The 20,746-nt window shown below is 50.3% G+C and overlaps 1 protein-coding gene across 5 annotated transcripts in view; it reads left to right on the top strand.

Annotated features, from left to right (window-relative positions):
• SLC39A11 (solute carrier family 39 member 11) overlaps positions 1–20,746 on the top strand; it is a 428,375-nt gene that overhangs the window by 175,323 nt on the left and 232,306 nt on the right. For 3 of the 5 annotated variants that reach the window (XM_040452257.1, XM_040452258.1, XM_040452259.1), the window contains exon 6: positions 14,912–15,053. In XM_040452257.1, the coding sequence (XP_040308191.1) occupies positions 14,912–15,053 (142 nt within the window). The remainder of the gene's footprint in view (positions 1–14,911; positions 15,054–20,746) is intronic. The other 2 variants (XM_040452256.1, XM_040452260.1) reach the window with 1 other exon arrangement.

Raw genomic sequence — 20,746 nt, 5'->3', positions numbered from 1 at the left:
TTTTTTTTTTTTGTTTTTTTTTTGGCAGACGGTTCTTTCCCCTGGTTGTCGGAGCTCTCCATGATGGATTGTTTTTCTAGTTTGGGAAGAGACATTTGTGATTTTTCTCTTAAATTAGTCTACCTCTCCCAGGCACCTGTGGACACACCGACCCTTTGGTCTCCTTCCCGGGACGGCACTCTGATGTGGAGGCCAATTTCTGACTTCTGCCACGATATATTTGTTATCTGGGTCTTCCTGATAACAGGGACACAGGCGTGCTCGCTCTCTCTCTCTCTCTCTCTCACACACACACACACACATACACACACACGCACACACCACTTTCTCACCTGTGCTTATTCATCTCAGCAGGGTGCTTTCTCTATAACAACAAGATATGGTATCCCACTATAGCAGGTCTGTGACCTTCTGAAAATGCTGTCACCTTCAGAACATCCGTATCTGTCACCTGTGGTTATTTGCTCAGATTCCCTGTGTGGTAGGGAGGGCGTTGTTGCCCACAGATAATCCTCATGGGGGAAACGCCCCCTGCCTGAAAGCTCGTTGGGCTAACTTGTATGGGCATCCTGTCTTTCTCAGCCTGGAAGCCCAGGGAACCCATCCTCGGAAGGGCTGGGCATTCCACCTCTTGCCAGCCCTGTGGGTGTGGTGTTCCCGTGAGGAGACTCCGCCTGAGAAGAGACGGAAAGGCTATACCCTGTGCCGTTAGACCTGGCAGCCGCCATCACCCTTGATGCCCTTTTGGATCTAAAGTCACTCCATTGTTGCCCTCTGCTGGGCTTGTCACCCCGATCTAGCTGGGATCCACCTTGCAGCCAAGGGCTTCTTCCTCAAGAGGCACCATATATATAAGTGGCTTGGCAAATTACGGGGAGGTATGGGTGGAGAGATTATCCGTTCCATGGAGTGAGAGTAGATGTCTTTGTCTGGAATTAGACACTTGTAGATTTACCGAAGGTTGGGTGTAGGACAAGCCTTTGGCGTTATCCACTTCCAAGCCCCCTTGTTTCACAAGCAAGAGTTGATGTGTGTTGTTATCAGCAGCGCTTTCTTTCTGCTCAGGCTCCACAGCTCTTGGGGCGGCAATGACCGTGCCTCTCTCTGCAGCTTTCTGTGGTTGTCCGTCCTGGCTTCCGCCCTATACTTTTATCTTGATACCAACTTTTGTCGACCCTCGCTGGGATTTCTGTACCCCCTTCATCCTCATGCCTAAGTATCTCGTCCTGATGCTTAACTCTGAACATTGAACACACACACAATTCCTGCTTTCTCTTTTTCGTTTTTTTTTTTTTTAATTTTTTTTTCTCAACGTTTTTATTTATTTTTGGGACAGAGAGAGACAGAGCATGAACGGGGGAGGGGCAGAGAGAGAGGGAGACACAGAATCGGAAACAGGCTCCAGGCTCCGAGCCATCAGCCCAGAGCCTGACGCGGGGCTCGAACTCACGGACTGCGAGATCGTGACCTGGCTGAAGTCGGACGCTTAACCGACTGCGCCACCCAGGCGCCCCTCTCTTTTTCGTTTTAGTAGGTTAATGATCTTATTGACGTTGTTAATGACGAAGAGTTTTATGCCCTTTTGCTGGTGTCCGAGGAGGGTTTGAATGGCTTCAGTTCTATCCTTACCTCCCCCTGGAGGCCACTGGCTCCCAGCTGTGAGGTAGTTGATGGGAATTAGGAACCCAGCATGACCACGGACTCAAGCAAAACGAAGTGGCTCATCCCAGGACCAAACATGGCCTTATGAGCCCTGTGTTTATAACTTGAGGCTGATTTGTTCCCCTCAAACTAATTAGCATATCAGCACTGCCCTGCAGTGGCCCAGGACTGTCCTGGTTTGTCACTTAGCACTCTTAATTCGCTTCGTCCAAAGGTCAGCATTGTAGGGCTGACCCACAGGCTTGACTTACTCCTCTTCCCCAGACAAGGTCCGTTGCCCTTTGAAATCACTGCAGAGCTGTGCTAGGAAAACCAGCGTGCACCTCAAAGAGGCACCACTATCCGGCTTGCCTTTGGACTTTCATGAGCCCCCCTTCCTCCACCAAAAAAAAAAAAAAAAAAAAAAAAGACTAAAAGTTGTGTTTTCCAGCTGTGTTGGTAGAAAGGTGAATATAATGCAGGGTGGATTTATTATTACACATTCATTATCCCTCATTTTTTTCCTTCTGATTTTAAAAGAAATTAGAACATTTTCAGGGGCCCCTAAAAGTGGGCCACTGGGCACGGCACTTCCTGTGCCTAGTGGGTCAGTTGACCCTGGGGGACACTACAGATTTCTTCCCCTTCACGGCCAAGCCTCACAGAACCTCTGGAACACACCATCTTGCCATGGTTTACTGAGTCTGAAGACGGTTCTGTGAGGCTGGGCTTTGATGGGAAGTTTGTGTTGCAGAGAATTGGTGGAACACTAGATCTTGCTCGTAACATATGGCTCCCGATTCAGGCATCGAAGGAGAAATTTAGACTCTAGAAATGTCAGGGTGGACCTCTGAGGTGGTCCGTAAGGGCTGTGGGCTCTTATGGTGTGCACTCTGTAGAATCCCCTCCCCTCTTTGGGATTTCATCCCTTTAGGTTCCTGCTCTGGTTATCCATCAGTTGATTTTGAGTTCATCAAAAGGGAGGTCACTCTGGGTGGGCCTGACCTAATCAGGTGAGCCCTTACAGGCGAGACTAGGCCCTGTCTGAGGTCAGAGGGATTATTGCCGGCCTTGAAGGAGTACGGCCATTCTGTGAATAGCCTGAGGTGGGAGCCGCACGGCAAACACGTGAGGGTGGCATCGAGTCCCTGAGAGTGGCCCCCAGGTGGCAGCCAGCAAGTGAAAGGGGGACCTCGGTCCTTCATCAACCGGGAACTGACTTCTGCCAACAGCCGGTGCACTCGGAAGAGGGCCCCGAGCCTCAGATGAGATCACGGTTTTGATTTCCGCCTGGTGAGAGAGACCCTGAGCAGAGGACCCGGTTTGAACCGTGGACGCTGAGATAGGAAATGATGGTTGCTTTTAGCCCCCAAACGTGCGGTGATTTGTCCAGCCGTGGCGGCCTCATACACGCAGGCTGTGTGTCTGCCCTTGGTTGTTTGCTTTGGAAAAGAAAGAAAAGGGAAGACATGGGTCTCCACGTCCCCATAGCAGGAAGCAGAAAATCATTCCCTCCAAGCAGGCTGCTTCAGAACCTTTTCAGCTGCCAAGTTTTCATCCAACCCAGATACGTTGAATAATTAATTCTGCTCCAAGCAGAGTGATGCCTTGGATAAAGGCTGTTAAAAAAAAAAAAAAAAAAAATCAAGTCTGTTCTTCAAAGGCAGAGCTTCTGTTTTGAAGTGGTTTGAGTGCCATTTGCACGCTATTTCCTTAGCACCAAAACGCACAGGGATTTCCATCCTCACGCAAAGAGCCCCCCTTCCCTCTCTGCCATCCTTCGAGTCACTAACCGCCTCCCGGATTCCACCCTTTCCAGCCTTTTCAGCCGGCTTCCTCTGGGCCGTATACTCCGGTCCCAGTTCCGTCTGGGAAGCCGTGTGTCTCAGCCCTGGAGACACAATCATCAGGAGGCAGACTATTTTCAGAAACAGTTGGCGGCTTCAGACCCTGGTGGTCAAGCCCCCTGGGGGCCAGGTGCTGCTGAGCTGGTGGTGGTGCCTTCCCACACCCCGGGCCCCCGCCGTCGCCCTGTCCCCGCCTCCCCTACCGGGCCGCTCCCTGGCAGGCCGTGAGGAAATCGTGCTTTGCCCAAGTGGCTCCGGGGACAAACGCTGAAGCCGTGTTGAGGCCTCAACCCTGTTGCTTCCCTCCTGGTCTGTTGAAGCTGGTGCTTGTCTGTCCAACCCCCTGGACGGGTGGCTGACGGTTCAGTGGCCCCTGGCATGGCGCTGAAGGCACCCTTGTCCCTTCGGATGACCACCTCTGTGTCTTGCTTTCCATGTGAGGCCATCTTTACCAGCAATAAGATTTCTAGGATTTTCTCTTGTTGCCTGGAGACGCGGTTTTCAGGTGGGGGCCCTTACCCCGTAGAATCTCACGTTAGTTTCCATCCGTCTACCCCCGTGAAGTGAGTTTTCGTGGGCTGTCGCATGTAGCTTCGTGGTTCCATAGCTCTGGGATTCTGCCAGGCCTGAACACCACACTCAGACAGCTCTCCCTGCTGGATGTGGCGGCAGAGACTTGGCACCTAGTGTGTGCGTGTGTTCACACACGTCTCACCCTTTGGGTCGATATCGGTGGAGTCACTTTTTTTTTTAATGTTTATTTTATTTTTGAGAGAGAGAGAGAGAGAGAGAGAGAGAGAGAGAGAGCATGAGCAGGGGAGGGGCAGAGAGAGGGAGACACAGAATCTGAAGCAGGCTCCAGGCTCCGAGCTGTCAGCACAGAGCCGGATGTGGGGCTCAAACTTGCGAACCGCGAGATCATGATCTGAGCTGAAGTCGGACGCTTAACTGACTGAGGCACCCAGGTGCCCCTTGGTGGGGTCACTTCTTGAAGTGTAGGTTGCCTTTAGTACATTCCTGGTTGACCGCAGCCTGGTGGTTGGGAGGACTAGCGAGATTTGGAGTCAGAAGTTCCGGGTGCAAATCTCACACGTGCCTGTGACTCACTGTGACGTTAGGTAAGTTATTAGCTTTTATGACTTAGTTTCCTCAAATGTAAAATGGGGGTGCGTCAGTCAGCGTGGTACAAAGTACTACAAAGCAGCACAGACCGGGTAGCTTAAACAAAAGAAATCTATTGCCTCACAGTTCTGGAAGCTAGAAGTCCAAGGTGTTGGCCAGGTTGGTTCCTTCTGGGGGTCTCCAGGGAGGATCCATTCCAGGCCTGTCTCCATGGCATGTAGGTGGCTGTCTTGTCCCTGTCTTCACATTGTCTTCTCTGCGGGCATGTCTGCGTCCAGATTCCCTCCTCTTGTAAGAACACCAGTCAGATTAGATTGCAGCCCATCCTAATAACATCATTTTAATTTAATTACCTCTTCAAAGATCTTATCTTCAAATAGGGTTCCATTCTGGGGTGCTGGGGGTTAGGATTTCCACACAGGAATTTTAGGGGTGAAGTTCAGCCCCTCACGGGGGTAATGATGCTGTCTGTCGGTCTACATCACAAGAAGATACCGAGGATCCCACGTGATAATATAAGAGGGCATGTTAGGGGCGCCCGAGTGGCTCAGTCGGGTAAGCATCTAACTTCGGCTCAGGTCATGATCTCGTGGCCCGTGGGTTCGAGCCCCGCGTCAGGCTCTGTGCTGTCAGTGCCGAGCCCGCTTCAGATCTTCCACCCGCTTCTTTCTCTGCCCCTCTCCTGCTCGCACGCACACTTGCTCTCTCCCTCTCTCAAAAATAAAGAAAGAAACATTAAAAAAAGGGACATGTTAGAAGCTGAGCATGGTGTAGACAAGAGGCTTTGTACAAACAGAGTTGCTTTCTCTGACATTGGTTCCGGCAAGTCTGTCCCAGCAAGAGCTGCTGGATAGAGTCAGCTTTCCGGCTGCTATTCTAGAACTAGAAGCCTCTATCATCTGTACAGGGCTCCATGAAGTCATTTGGTCTGAGCTTGGCTCCAATGTGTAATCTGTCTGTTGAATCTGTGCTCAGCAATTAGCCCTCAACAGCCAACTCAGCACTGCCGAGTACCCACTCCATCGTCAACACGAACGCAGCCCCAGGCGCTGAAATCGAGCAGTAGGATTTGGTTATAAAAGAGTCACCCTGGTGATTCAGATTGTTGGCATTATTTGTTTCTGTAGATTATCATCTAAACGAAAATACAAAATTAAAAATTTTTATTTTATTTTATTTTTTTTTTTACATTTATTTATTTTTGAGAGGCAGAGAGAGACAGAGCACAAGTGGGGGAGGGGCAGAGAGAGAAGGAGACACCGAATCCGAAGCCGGCTCCAGGCTCCCGGCCGTCAGCACAGAGCCCCACGCGGGGCTCGAACTCACAGACCGTGAGATCGGGACCTGAGCCGAAGTCGGACGCTTAACTGACTGAGCCACCCAGGCGCCCCCAAAATTAAAAAACTTTCATATTAAACTTTTGGACCTCCGAGAATGTGTCCTTGGGTCCCCATCGGAGAAGCGCTGTTTTGTGCGAACAAGACTGAATTGTGGGTTTAATCCAGAACAGTTGTGTATAGGCTAGATCCATGGAGGGCTGCGTGCCAATTCACGGGCTCCCTGATGTTGGGTGCAACATTTTATGTGTCTGTGCACATGTGCTGTGGTAGACTGTGAAAATGGCCACAGAGTCCTCCCCCGCTGAACGTCCATACTCTGGCAACATGACAGTGGATCCTCCCAGGAAGAGCTACGGTCGATTTGTCCACGCCTCCAGTGGTCACTGACTTGCTGTGGTCAATGGGGTGGGTGGTAGCAGATGGAATCCAGGCAGAGACTTGCATAGCGGTTGACGTTGGATGTCACCTTATCTTGCTGAAATCCTGAATTCACTGTATGAACGGGCCCAGTGTAGGCTGCGAGAGGATGACAGGCCACGTGAAGAAGGGCCCTGGTTTCCCAGCCAAGAGTCAGACGACTGCTGGCCGGCAGGCTGTGGACTGCCGGATGCAGGTGCCATCCTGGGCCATTCAACCCCTGGGCGAGCTGTGAGTCCAGGCGATACTGACTGAGCCTAGGCCGTTGACTGTAGACTTACAAGCAATAATACCTGTTGTTTTAAGCCGCTAAGTTTTGGGGTGTTTTGTTATCTAGCAATAAATGTCTGATACACATGCACTTTTTCTTTTTTTTTTTTTTTTTCTGGGAAGAGTAATCTTGTCTTTTAGCAGATTTCTGGAGGGATCTGATATCCTTCTAAAGGAGAACATAGGTAAGAAAAAGTTGTATGAGAAAACCCAGCTGGGGGTTCTCAAACTGTTGAACAGCGAGAAAAGGCTCCTGTGTGTATTTGGGTGTATTTTAATGGGTGTATTTTCGTGAATTCTAGGACTAAACCTAGAAGTAGGTTAAGAGTGATGGATATTCACTGAGGATTAGAAAGAAAATACCTCATTATACGTAGGTACTTGTATTCCTTTAGATTTGTATTATCGTTTTAAGGAAAAGTTCTATTTTGAGTTATAAGAAAACACATCCTAGTTTGGAAAACTCCTCCAACCCCCCCTCTCTCGGTCACCCATGCTAGCAAAAGACCCAGCTCTTTGGAGCACAACCACACCGTCGCTTACCTGGGACAGCTATTGGAGGGCTCTCTTTGCAGCCTCTTGTAGAGCTGTGTCTGTGCAAAGCCGTGTGTTGCTTTAAAATCTGTTTTATATGATTAAATAGGCTTGATTACGAATAGTAATTTGGCATCAGAAATAGGAGAAGGTTTCGTCCCTAAAAAGATAGTCTGAGTAATAGCACACTTGCGTAGCTTAAATATAGCCAGAGGTCCGCAGTTAACTTCTGCCATCACGAAGCTCCGGGCCGAGGTCGTGGAGGAGAGAGGGAGAACGGCGGAAGGCGTGGCCTTGGATGGGTCATGGGCTTCAGAGTGGAAAGGTCTCCCCTTCGAGGCGAGAGAGCTGGGCCGCCCCGCTCTGAGCGTGCCTGCCAGGAAGAGGAATGGATCAGCCTTTGGGTGGCGGGTCCCAGGCCAGGCGGCTGCACATCCTCACGTGGCCTCGGGGCTGATATCGAAGACCTCATGCAGTCATCAAGAGGGCAGATGGGGGGGGGGGGGGGCGGGGGCAAGCCCTGCTTCGTGCTCTTAGCTAGAATGTCCTGAGTGCTCTGAAGTCTTTTCTGTCCCATTCTTCACGAATCCTTTCCTCTTCCCTTCTTTCTTTGTGTTGCAACATTTCCCCAGCCCCCCCCACCCCTTGGAGATTTCGTAGTATTGTTCATCCCTCCCTGGAAGTTAATGGAGTTAGTGAACACTGACACTGTCCTGTCTCTCACAGAAGAGCCAGAAGACAGCTCCTGCTCTGAGAATCCTGTGGCTTTGACATAGCCAAGGACACCGAAAGTGACCGTGCGCAGTTTGGTAACTGTTGTGACAGAAGCATGTGTGGGATGTCAGGGGAGCGCAGGGAGGGCGGCGTAGTGAATCCAAACTAGGCTGGGCCTATCTAGGAAGGCTTCGTGGAGGAGGGGGCTCAGTCTTCTTCAGCCAAGATTTTAAAAGTATTAAGTATCGAGTAATCAGAAGCTTGAAAACCTCCTCGCTGGCCACTGATTGGATGCCGTGCTGTTGCCATGGGGAGAGGGGACACAGGCTGAGTTAGAGGTGCAATCCTAGCGTGCTCGGGCAAGGTAAACCAGGAGGGACCAAGTCCTTCGAGCTGTGATTCTCCTTGTCTTTAAGGCTCCTGGTTATGACCCTTGATCCCTGAACACATTGGCAAACTGAGGTAAGAAAGACGACAGCGTCCTGCCTGAAAGAGACTGAGCGTCTACCCCACCCTGTGTCCCCGTGTCCCTGTTTGCTTGGAGGCCAGCCACTTGTCACCCTAAGCCAGCCAGCCCTAGGCAGCCAGGCTGCTGCCGGGCTCCCTGGGAGAGAAGGTCATCTATTATGTAAGTGTCATCCATATTCTGGCTAGTGATCAGGGGTGACATTTAATTTTTTTTCCATTATGTGGAATAATTTAAGATTGTGTTACGAGTGTCATTATTATTGCAATTTCCCGGTAATAAAAACAGCATCAATTATTTAATGTCACCTTGCGCGTCTGGGTTAAGTGGGGGTGATGGGAGCAGAGGCTGGGCGGGGGAGGAGGCCCAGCCCACGTGGGCTCCAGCTACCTTCCGAAACATCAGCTTGCCGTGAGTGCTGGTGGGGAGGGAGTGTGGCCCCTCTTGCGATTCTTATCCCCCCTTCTCCGCTGGGGCTGGGTGGCTGGCAGGGGCACCAGTTAATCCTCTGACCTTTCCCTCCACCCTTCATTAGAGAGCACTGACCCGCGGGCAAACCTCAATTCAAGAGGCTGCACTCCATGGGGCTGGGGTGGCTTAGAGTCAGGACTCCCCCAGCCTGAATGAACATGGCAGGCAGCGCGCCCAGGAGAGCCAGAGGTTGGTCTGCTTTGCCCTCCCTGATGGTTATTAGTAGCAATGACATCCTAGTGGGAGGAGAACCAGGGACAGGTGGGCACGTTGAAGTTGGCCATTGGAACTTGGAGCAAACCCATCAAGCTTCTTACAGCGAGCTTTGGGGCTTGCAGACCTTTGGCCCCCCACGGCACGTATCCATAGTTGTGCCCTGCCCTGGGTGCTGCCATTTGCTGTTACAGACTTTTTCGTCTGGACGGGACTACATGCTGTTGGCTACACTCTAGGCTTTTCCTTGTGGGACTGATTTCTCTGCGGCTCTAGAAACCTTAGGCTCGTGCCTGGGACAGCAAACCCTGATGAGTAGTCCCCGGATGGTATTTATTAGAGGAGATATATGTATGATTCCTTGAAACCTGTGTGTTTTCTTTTTCTTTTATTTGAGAGAACTTGAGCAGGGGAGGGGCAGAGAGAGAGGGAGGGAGGGAGGGAGGGAGGGAGGGAGAGAGAGAGAGAGAGAGAGAGAATCCTAAGCAGGTTCCATGATCAGTGCAGAGCCTGACACAGGCTTGATCTTACAACCGTGAGATCATGACCTAGAAGAAATCAAGAGTTGGACGCTTAACCGACTGAGCCACCCAGGCGCCCCAAACCCTTTATGTTTCCGTGTAGGGCATATTGTGGGGCTGCTTCCTTTCTCCCTCCCCCGCTTTTATTTCGTCCTTTCCTTTTCTCTCCATTTCTTCTCTTTTGCTTCTGGGAAGTGCTCATTATTCTCCAGGTCCTGCCCCTTTTGCACAGCCTTTCCAGAATGAGTGTAAATTGTGTTTGTTCTGGACCGGACACTCGCTGTGAGCCATTAACAACAACATTAGTAATAACAATAATAATTCTGTCACAAGAAGACAGTGATCTCAAGTTCCACGGCCCTTGATGGTGTTGCCTGGTGCCTCCCAGCAGCACCCACCCCTGCTTTCGGGACGAAACTGGATTTGGAGGGGCGTGTAGGGGTCGGGGAGGAGGGCAGGAGGAGGGCTTGAGGGAGGGGATGGTGCAGAAGAAAATCAAGACTGGTGGCTTGGGAAGGGGCCTGTGTGTCTGGCACCTTGACATTTGGGAGCTGCAGGGTGACAGGGCAACCCCGAAGGGCCTGGAGTGCCAGGAGCCCGGCTGCAGCTGTCAGGGAGAGCAAGGGGACCCATCCCCGTCTGATGGACGGCTGAGCCGGCTGTCAGGGCTGCAGTGGAGAGCTGAGCAGCTTGCATTAGTCAAATGTCTGCCCTGGAAAGGATCATGCTCTCACCTTCCTGTCCTCGCGGGACCCTCAAGGATTGAGTAGGAAGCACAGTTGGAAAAGCTTTGCAGAAGATTTAAAAAAGAAAGAAAGAAAAAGAAAGAAAGAAAGAAGGAAGGAAGGAAGGAAGGAAAGGAAAGAAAGAAAAGGAAAGCCCCAGAAATGTAAGGACATGCTAACATCAAGTAAAGAGGGCTGTGCTCCCATCAGCAAAGCAAGAGGAGGATGCAGAGAAGGAATTTCTCACTGGGGTCACTCACATGCAGGCCAAGGCCTTCTGTGTTTAAGGCAGTGCTCCCTCCACCTGCAGTGTGAGTGCTCCAGGAGCAGACGGGGCTCTGCGGAGCGTGGGGGCGGGGGTGGGGGGCTGGCAGTGTCAGCCCTGCGGGACGGTCCCACAGATGCTTCCTGGCTTTCCCCCCACCTTCAGGGGCATTATGATAAAGCCACCAGAGCAGGGTCACCATCCCCCACTGGGACCATTCCTGGAAATTCCAAGGGATGTGTTTCTATTTCTGTTTTCCTCATCTGCGGTTGAGAGTGGAGGGCAGGGACATTGAGAATCCCAGAAGGGAGTCTGGAAGGAGCCCCGGGAGGCCGGCCCGTGCCTGGGCTCAGAGGCACGTGGAGAGTGCTGCCGGGGCGTGGGTGTAGACGTCGTTCTTGGCTTCGCCCCGGATGCCCCCCCCCCCCCCGTGGCTCTGTGCTGCATGGCTCACCCCAGGCCTTCCGAGGCAAGGTGTGGGATGGGGCACACCGGAGGAGGCTGGGGACAGGTGGAATATGCTGGGTCCTTGTCTCGCTTTTAGAAGGACAGCTTCTAAGTGAAGTTGGAGGGGGGATAAAATGGTAAACGCAGACGGCGGGGAAAGGGGACGCTTGCCCTGCCGTGTCTGGCCTGAAACACGGTCTCCAGAAATCCTGGCGGCTTCTTGCCTTAGTTTTCAGTCTTTGCACAAACGCCATGGTCTCGGAGAGGCCTCCCTCAGCATCTTGCCTGGAGGAGCACGCCGTCTGTAACAGTTTGCGACCAGCTGGCACACCTTCAGGTGCTGGGACAGAGCCCGGCTCACCCCGGGAACCCAGCGAGGACTCCGCTGTGCTAGGAACGCCGTGGGAACGGTTGGACCTCCTCTTTCTCCTTGCATTATCGCTTCCTGGCGCTCTGTTTTATATCCGGTATTAGTTTATTGTCTGTCTCCGGAAGGAGAGTGCCAAGATTCAGGAGCCCGGGGGGCTGGGCTACTTGGACCAGAACCTGGCACAGTTCTGGTATACAGTTGATGCTTAATAAGAGTTTGCCAGATGCATGAAGGCGAGCGGCCTTCCAAGACAAAGTGGCAGAAGTCTTCCCTTCGCAGTGAAAAAGAGGACCTGCGAGTTTCCGGCACCGCGAACGACATGGGGAGCTTTGGGGCCCTGCCCGTCCTAAGTTGTTCTTTTTTTTTTTTTTTAATTTATTTTTTTTAACGTTTACTTATTTTTGAGACAGAGAGAGACAGAGCACAAACGGGGGAGGGTCAGAGAGAGGGAGACATAGAATCTGAAACAGGCTCCAGGCTCTGAGCTGTCAGCACAGAGCCCGACGCGGGACTCGAACTCACGGACCACGAGATCATGACCTGAGCCGAAGTCGGCCGCTCAACCGACTGAGCCACCCAGGCTCCCCCGTCCTAAGTTGTTCTAAAGCGTTCCCCAGCCTCCGCCTGTTGACGCTCGGCTGGATCACTCTTTGTTGGGGGGCTGTCCTGGGCGGCACCCCCCTGGCTGCTGTCCGTTAGATGCCGGTACCACTCTTGTCCCCCACCCCACGCACACAGAGAAGAGCCCACTGCCAGTGTGCCCTGCCTGGGGGGCGAAATCACCGCGGTTGAAAACCACTGTTGTCGGCTCCACCCAGCTCTGCCCAAGCTGCACCTTGCTAAATGGGCCAAGTAACCAGCCTCGAGCATCTGAACGCTGTGGCGTTTCTGCACAACGAAGCGGCTCTCTTTTCATCTGCTTTCCCCAGGTGCGTGTCAATCACGTCGTAAAAAGAAGGAAGACCAGGGCAGGAGAATCAGCTGACACAAGCTCGTAGCGACACGCGTCTTTTAGGGCTGCGGTGGTTCCTCGATGTCAGGGTGAGGTGTAGAATTGGAAATAATTAAAGCGTAGAAACAAACAAAGAGCTGTGACGATATGGCCCACGGCACAAGCACAGACACCAGCTGTCCCTCGGGGGTGCTGACAGGGGGTTTCAGCAGGGAGCGGGACTGGCCCTCTCGAAGTCCCTTCTGTCCCCATGATTCTGTCCATCTGTAGTGCCAGCCTTGACTGTGATATGCTGTGACAGGCTGCCTTGCTTTGTGCTTCTCCCAGTGACAGAGCCGGTGAGATCCTGTAGCCCCTAGGACTCCGTAAAGGGACCCGAGGACTCTAATGAGGGAAGCTCAGACACAGCCATGAGGCATCTTTGTTTCCCCTTTTAGAACAAGTTTCCAAAAAAAAAGGTGGGGGCGTCTGGGTGGCTCAGTCGGTTAAGCATCAAACTTAGGCTCAGATCATGATCTCACGGTTTCGGAGTCCGAGCCCCGCATCGGGCTCTGTGCTGACAGCTCAGAGCCTGGAGCCTGCTTTGGATTCTGTGTTTCCCCTCTATCTCTGCCTCTCCCCTGCTCACGCTCTGTTTCTCCCTCTCTCTTTCTCTCACACTCTCAAAAATAAACATTAAAAAAATAAAAAAAATTAAAAAGTCCAGGGGCATCTGGGTGGCTAGGTCTGTTAAACATCCAACTTCGGCTCAGGTCATGATCTCATGGCTCGTGAGTTCCAGCCCCGCATCAGACTGTGTGCTGACAGCTTGGAGCCTGGAGCCTGCTTCAGATTCTGTGTCTCCCTCTTTCTCTGACCCTCCCCCACTTATGCTCTGTGTGTGTCTCTCTCTCAAAAATAAACATTAATTGGGGCGCCTGGGTGGCGCAGTCGGTTAAGCGTCCGACTTCAGCCAGGTCATGATCTCGCGGTCCATGAGTTCGAGCCCCGCGTCAGGCTCTGGGCTGATGGCTCAGAGCCTGGAGCCTGCTTCCGATTCTGTGTCTCCCTCTCTCTCTGCCCCTTCCCCGTTCATGCTCTGTCTCTCTCTGTCCCCCCCCCAAAAAAAAAAAAGTTGAAAAAATAAACATTAATAAAATAAAATAAAGTAAAATAAAATAAAATAAAGTAAAATAAAATAAAATAAAATAAAGTAAAATAAAATAAAATAAAGTAAAATAAAATAAAACAAAACAAGGTTTAATGACTGTCGGCACCCTTATTAACGTGTATCATAGAGGGTGTTGTAAATAAAATGATTAGAATAATATCGATGTATTGGACAAGTGGGAAGACATGAGGGAGGGCTTATGTTTTCATTTGCAACCATTAATTATAAAGAAATAATTGAATAAGCGATCTGAATTATTAGATTTTCTTTCTGATTCCTGATCCACAGAAAACAGGAAGGTGCGTTTGTGTGTGTGTGTGTGAGACACAGTCAGCCATAACCTTGGTGAGATTCCTTCATGAAAGAAGCTTAAGCAAGAATTTTAGCAGTTGCTTGTAAATGGATGCATTTCACTGGATCATCAGCCTTCTCCTCTCCCATATTAGAGACACATATTTTAAATGGAAACTTCTGTTTGGAACTACGTTTGCCTGGGTTTCAAAAAATATCTGTTTTTTTTTTTGTTTTTTTTTTTGCCCATTGTGATGATTCTACTCCCCTTCCCTTAGCAACTAGCATCAACATGTTTGGATGAAAGTAGAGGATGAAAGCCATTTTGGGGGGGACTTACCTATCTTCCTCATTCCCCCTCCGCTCCTCCCCCCCCCCCCCCCCCCCCCCCCCCCCCCCCCCGCTTCCGTGGATGGCTTTGGAAGAGAAGGTTGGCCCCATTATGGATTCATTTATCTGTTCCTACTCGAATGTAGCCTCCATGAAAAGCTGTGACTTTGTTTTGTTCCCCAAGTCTGCACGAAGTTGGCGGTAAATAAGGTTTTGTTACGTAAACAGGGGGCTCAAAATCCAGACTTTGCCTGGTTGATGTAAAAACCGTCACATTAACTAGTTACAAAGCACAAGGGTGACATGGCTGTCTTAGGGTCTGTCTGGACTTCACACCAGATATGTTGGGTCCCCGGGACCGTCCCTCTTTCCTTCTTTTGAGGTGCTTTTGTTTGGCTCTCCTCCCCTTTTGATCTCATGAGAAACGTGAAGGTGGTCAGTTACTAAGAATGTTGACCTTGTTCCAGAGCGAGGCTGCCGTCTGAGAGAACCTGCCATATTGGCTTCTTTCGACAGTTCAGGAACGGAGCCCCTTATGCCGTTGCCTTGCAGTGGTGAAGCGTGGGATGGGGCCCCATTTTTCCCAGTACGTGTTTTTCCCGTTTCTAGGATCAGCATCGATCCTCGGACCCCAGAGTTTTTGTCACCCCAAAAGCCCCACGCCCAGAAAGTGAGTTGTCTTCCTTGTGAGCCAGCCTGGCCAGACATCTGGGTCTGGTGCTTTTGGTAGAGACCGGCCAGCAGCGTGGGCAGCTCTGAGCTGGAGGAGTCTGGGGGATGAAGGTCGTGGGGGTGTTACAGTGACATCACTGCTTCTTGTTTCAGGGTGCCGCAGAAGACCCCCCAACGGCCCTGGCACTGAACTTCGCCCCTGCATTGATGAAGAAGTCTGACGCTGAGGGTCCCAGGCTGCTCTTCCCCGAGAGTGAACTTTCCATCCGGATAGGTAGAGCTGGGCTTCTTTCAGGCAAGCTCCCTGCAGACCCGGGGCTGAGTCAGGCAGGATAGGTGGGAAACGGCATGTGTTCTGTCCATCCGAGTTCCTCACCCTGCAGTTGCACGACGCTGAACTGGCGTCTGGCCCCGTGCCTTCCTTTCTTGTCGTTCTCCAAACCACCTGCTTCCCGCACAGGAGCTCACAGTGCCTTTCCATCGTCTTTCCAGCTTGGCTGGGTGGGCAGCGACCCCTCTGATGGGGCAGGGCTGGTCTGGGTCACAGCATCTGGCGTTTGTCCCTCCATCTCCCCATCCCTGACAGACCCTAAATTTTTCTTTTCTTTTTTTTTTTTGATTCATCTGGGAAACTGTGGATGTTTCTCTCACTGATTCAGTTTGGAGTCAGAAAACTCTTAAGGTAGAGGGAATGCGCTCCCCGAGAGGGATCTCATCACAGTTCATAAGTCCCCAGGGGGCAGGTGTGGAAGGGGCTGGTGCCCACTGACAAGGAGTGGAAGGTGCACGGGCAGGAGTACATTGGTTTCCGGTCTCGGGGTAAGACTGCCCCTCCTTGCCTCTTCTTTGCTCACTCACTTAGGGCATTTGGCCAATTTAAGGGTCCGTTAGCGTGAGGAGAGGTGGATACCTTTCTTTCCCTAGCCCCTGCCCTTCCCACTTCCTCTGTAGACCACGGACGTGCAAAAGATATTGAGAACAGACACCTCCTCCCCTGCACAGAGTTCTCTTTCTCTCTCTCTCTTTTTTTAATTTTTACTTTTTTTGGGGGGGGGGGGGGGGACAGAGAGAGAATCCCAAGCAGGCTCTGTACTGTCAGCACAGAGCCTGATGCAGGTCTTGATCTCATGAACTGTGAGATCATGACCTGAGCTGAAATCAGGAGTCGGATGCTTAACCGATTGAGCCACCCAGGCGCCCCCTGACGGAGTTCTCTCTTGAGTGAATTGGGCAGAAGCAGACTGGCTTGGTGATTCAAGGGAGAAAAGCCCTTTCACACTTCCGTGCTGGTATTTTAATTCAATCTTTTTGCCATGTGTAGGCTACGACGAATCTCTAGACCTCAGGGGGAGTAAATGTTAGAGCGATGCTGGTTCTCCGATCTGTGTTCAGACTGTGCCCTGCATGAATTATTCATGGAGAACTCGAATATCTTCCCCACTCGGGTCGATCCTCTCTGCCTCTTACAGCTTCCTAGGGGGATGTAACTGGGAAGTGGAAACTCATCTAACATCAGCTCACGTACTAGAGGGCTTAGCACAGAAAAATCTGTCCCCTGCCTCCCATCACACGTGCCATTCGTACTCCAATCAGAGCGACTCAGGTGTTGTCCACTGTTCCTTTTCTATCGGGGAGTCACGAACTGTCTGGAAACCGGATGGGGCACTGTCCTCCAGGAAAGCTTGTCACTTTTTGTGCCGAACGGTGGGAACACGTGTCAACTCTTACTGGCCATACCGGGCTAGCGTTCCTGTGGACCCCTCTGAAGATTTTACAAAAGTCCTGATTCTGAGCCTTCTCTAGGATGAAAAAGTTGACCAGATTTTATTCTATCCCATTTTTTTGGTTTTGTTTTGTCTTCAAGGCCACAGGGGGGAAGGTTCAGAGCGTGTCAGTGAAAACAGTGTCAATCCCCTGTGCTAGACCTTGTCCAGTGGGGCCATGAGAACATAGAGCCAGTGGGAGTAGGCCGTGCAGGGGAGCCTCCTGGGACCGTGGGGTCTTCTTGGCAACCCAGGGTGAAGCGGTGAGTGGGGGTGGAGGCTGTGGGGGAGGGAGATGAAGTCCTATCCGCTGCTCAGGAACATCGAGGCCTGTTACCAGGCTACCTCCAGTCGCCATTGCTAACTGGTCAGACGCAAAGGCAAAGATCCCTTGCGGGGAGCACAAAGATGATTCGCTGAGACTGAGGGATCCCAGCCATCTCCAGAAAGGTCTCTCTTCGGCTCACTTGGACACGCCTGTGGATGTCAGGCAGTTGACAACCCTAAAACCGATAATGGCTATTTGCTGACTGGCCTCACGCAGATCAAGCCCGAATATGCATTATTTGTGCCATCTGGATGTGCCCTTAAGCTGGCTGTAAGTGCAGCATGGAGATCGGTTTAATGGGTGTTTAGTGAATAACATTAGCCTTTAAAAAATAATATTGGTGCCGCTGTTATAATGTCCCATAATTGGTTCAGCAAGAGGGAAAGCCAGAGAAGCCACACTGTGGGAGAGAAGATTCAGCTATTCTGAGTGGTGGTGGCAACCCCACGGAGCCGGGGAAAGCATTTATGAGATACTTTTCCTGTTTAGCTCCTGGTGCCTAATGTTTTACGATGGCAACTCTTCTCAAGGCTGGGGATATTTTGGGATTAGCTAGACCAGAAGTTCTTTTAAAAACCATCAATCAATCTCTCTCTCTTTCAATTCAGCTGTTTATTTCTCTCTCTCTCCAACTGGCTTTCTTTTAATTAAAAAAGTAATGACATGGATTAAAAACGGAGAAGTAAGTTTTTTTCCGACTTCAACTCTTTTACGGTCCAGGCATCCGTCTCAGACACACACACACACACACACACACACACACACACACACTCTTTCTTGTGGGTCCTTTCAGAAATGGTACGTTCATTCAGTCGTGCTTGGCTCATGGTTCCGAACCTTGTGTTTTTCACTACGCAATACATTTTAGCCTTAGTTTCCTGGGATGCTCACAGATTCATGCCATTCATGTTATTGGCTGTCATCTTACTTACTTAGTTCCCTCTTGATGGCCCTATAGGTTGTTTTCAGTCTTTTGCTTTTTTAAAGAATGTGGCAGAGAGCATTCCTGTACATATACCTCTGTGGGCAATTATGTTGTTGAGTAAATTCTAGAAATTAGGTTAGAGGTTCTGTATATCTGGGGTCCATGAATGGGCACCAAAGGGTTCATGTATCTCTTGACATTTCATACATAATCATAGGTGTTTTTATCTTTTTTTTTTTTAATTTTTTTTTCAACGTTTATTTATTTTTGGGACAGAGAGAGACAGAGCATGAACGGGGGAGGAGCAGAGAGAGAGGGAGACACAGAATCGGAAACAGGCTCCAGGCTCTGAGCCATCAGCCCAGAGCCCGACGCGGGGCTCGAACTCACGGACCGCGAGATCGTGACCTGGCTGAAGTCGGACGCTTAACCGACTGCACCACCCAGGCGCCCCAATCATAGGTGTTTTTAGAAGGCAAAACTCCAAAACATCCATCTTTCTTCAGGTGGCGCCATGACCCTGATGTTCATCTCAATCTTGGGTTTTTCTGCCTCAACCTTACCCATTCAGCTGCCCAGTGGGATTTTTATTATTATTATTTTTATGGGCACTCCTTCTAGGCGAAAGAAGGGTAGTAAAAAAGTGAATCAGTCCCTCCTTTTACTAACTGGTAGCTATCCGTTTCAGTCTGTTGTTTGTTCTGAGGATGTTGAAACTCTTCAAGAGTGAGGTTTTCTGTTTGCTTGTTTGTTTTTCATTGATCCATTAACAAAGCAGATGGAGAATTGTCTGTAATTCTGCGTTATCTGTGGAAGGAGCAGGAATGGGTATTATTTTCCAGTAGAGAAAGAGACGGATTAAATTTGGGAAATTATTTAGTTACGACGTGGTACTTACTTTATTTTCTGTAAACCTTTCCAAAGCTTATTGGAGGGGTAAGTGAATGCGGACTTGAGTCAGGCAAGCATAGGCTGGAAGAAACTCCAGTTAGGAACAGATTTTCCTTTAGTGTCCTGTTCTTTTATAATGGGAGAAATCACCAGGCAGGAATAATTCTACCTAGATAGCCTGGCAGATTCGAAGGCATGTTTTACAAAGTGAAACCAATGCAAACCTAATGTCAAGCGGGTTATAGGTTTGCCTGAGCTACCGTCACCAGCCCACCGGCAGCCTTTACTTGTTTGCATTTTGGTCTAAAATGTCAAATTCCTTCTCGGTTATGCTACTGACTTGCTAGGTAGTACCCTCCTGTGGAGACAGAACTGATCTTGGGAGAGAGAATTCGCCCCTTCTGACTCAAGGTTCCCAAGTGCCTGATGCCCAGATTAGCACCTACCGGGCTGTCCGTTCACAACCGGGATGGAGTTCAGGTGTTCCCTGGTGTCCTTCTCCCTCCTCAGGAACCCTCATTTGTCCACTGGATATCATGCTGTCCTCTTTTAATCTTGAACTCTACCGTTTTCCCAGTTAAGCATCATCCCTTAGATGCCTCTGGGAAAACACTGGACAACACCGCGGAACACGGAGCTGTCCAGCAACCGACAGTCTTTTATTCCTGCTCAAGTGTTTGCATTTTTTTTTTTAACGTTTATTTATTTTTGAGACAGAGAGAGACAGAGCATGAACGGGGGAGGGTCAGAGAGAGAGGGAGACACAGAATCTGAAACAGGCTCCAGGCTCTGAGCTGTCAGACAGAGCCCGACGTGGGGCTCGAACTCACGGACCGCGAGATCATGACCTGAGCCGAAGTCGGACGCTCAACCAACTGAGCCACCCAGACGCCCCTCAAGTGTTTGCATTTTAACTGGGGACAGTTTCTCCAGCCGGATGATGAACCTGTTCGTTGGATTTCCACACTGGTTGGCCTTTGGAGGATTATACTTTTAGGTAGCTGTGGGGTACTAGGGGAGGGCTCTGTTCTCTTCCCCCTGTGCAGGGAGAAATCCCCTCTCGGAAGACAACTGCCTGTTCTCTCTCTGAGTACATCCATGTGTATTCAACTCCCAACTGCTAGATGTCCTTGGCAATGAAATTCCTTGTAGTAGCCTAATCCTAGGGAAGCAAAGAGGGCTTACTTAAACAGCTCCCAGGCTCCTGTGACAATCGCTTTTTTCTTTATTCTATATCTTCTGACTTTGAGTCTTCTTCAAAGGAGACGCTCCCTCTGTCACCAATACTTACAGGCAAATTCAGTAAACTGAAATCTATCAAGAGTCAGTTGATAGCTCCTAGGAGAAATTCTGAGTGTTTCTTTGTAGTTAGGTCTCCAAAATAGCGTGGTTAGGGAAATCTCTGAGATGTTTATTAGTGGTTTTGACTTTTTATCAGTAAGGTCTCTAAAGCTGCAAGAATAACTTCACAGTTTTTCCCGTAAGTTTAATGTCCTGGCATGTGGTTTTAGCAGTTAGACACCTCACCTCCCCTGTAATTGGTTGATTAGGGGACACTTTAAAGTCTTTTCCTGGCCTGAGAGTTGTCAGGGGCCTGGAAAATAGGCTGGCCCTGGCATTGTTACCTGCTTTCTGGACCAGGGCCTGCAACCTGGGTTTCTTCATTAAAAGGTTGGGAATGAACCAAACCTGTCAGCACATGGCAATAGCAATGTGCCACATCTTAATACAGGAAAATATGAAAATGTTTTGCAGAATGATGAAGAGCAAAGCATTCAACAAAAATAATTACCGGGAGCTCTCTGGCATCCTGGACGTTGAAGGAAATAAGGAAGTAATACAGAAATACCCTCTTGGAGGGGCGCCTGGGTGGCTCAGTCGGTTAAGTGTCCGACTTCGGCCCAGGTCATGATCTCACGGTTCGGGGGTTCGAGCCCCGCATCGGGGGTCTGTACTGACAGCTCAGAGCCTGGAGCTGCTTCGGATTCTGTGTCTCCCCCTCTCTCTGCCCCTTCCCTGCTCATGCTCTGTCTCTCTCTCTCTCTCTCTCAAAATAATAAATATTAAAAAAAAAAAAAAAA

The sequence above is a fragment of the Herpailurus yagouaroundi genome, unplaced genomic scaffold (assembly GCF_014898765.1).
Source record: "Herpailurus yagouaroundi ecotype Mexico unplaced genomic scaffold, PumYag 206, whole genome shotgun sequence".
NCBI classification, from domain to species: domain Eukaryota; kingdom Metazoa; phylum Chordata; class Mammalia; order Carnivora; family Felidae; genus Herpailurus; species Herpailurus yagouaroundi.
The sequence above is the reverse complement of the archived record's forward strand: the minus strand, read 5'-3'. Positions and strand labels throughout refer to the sequence as shown.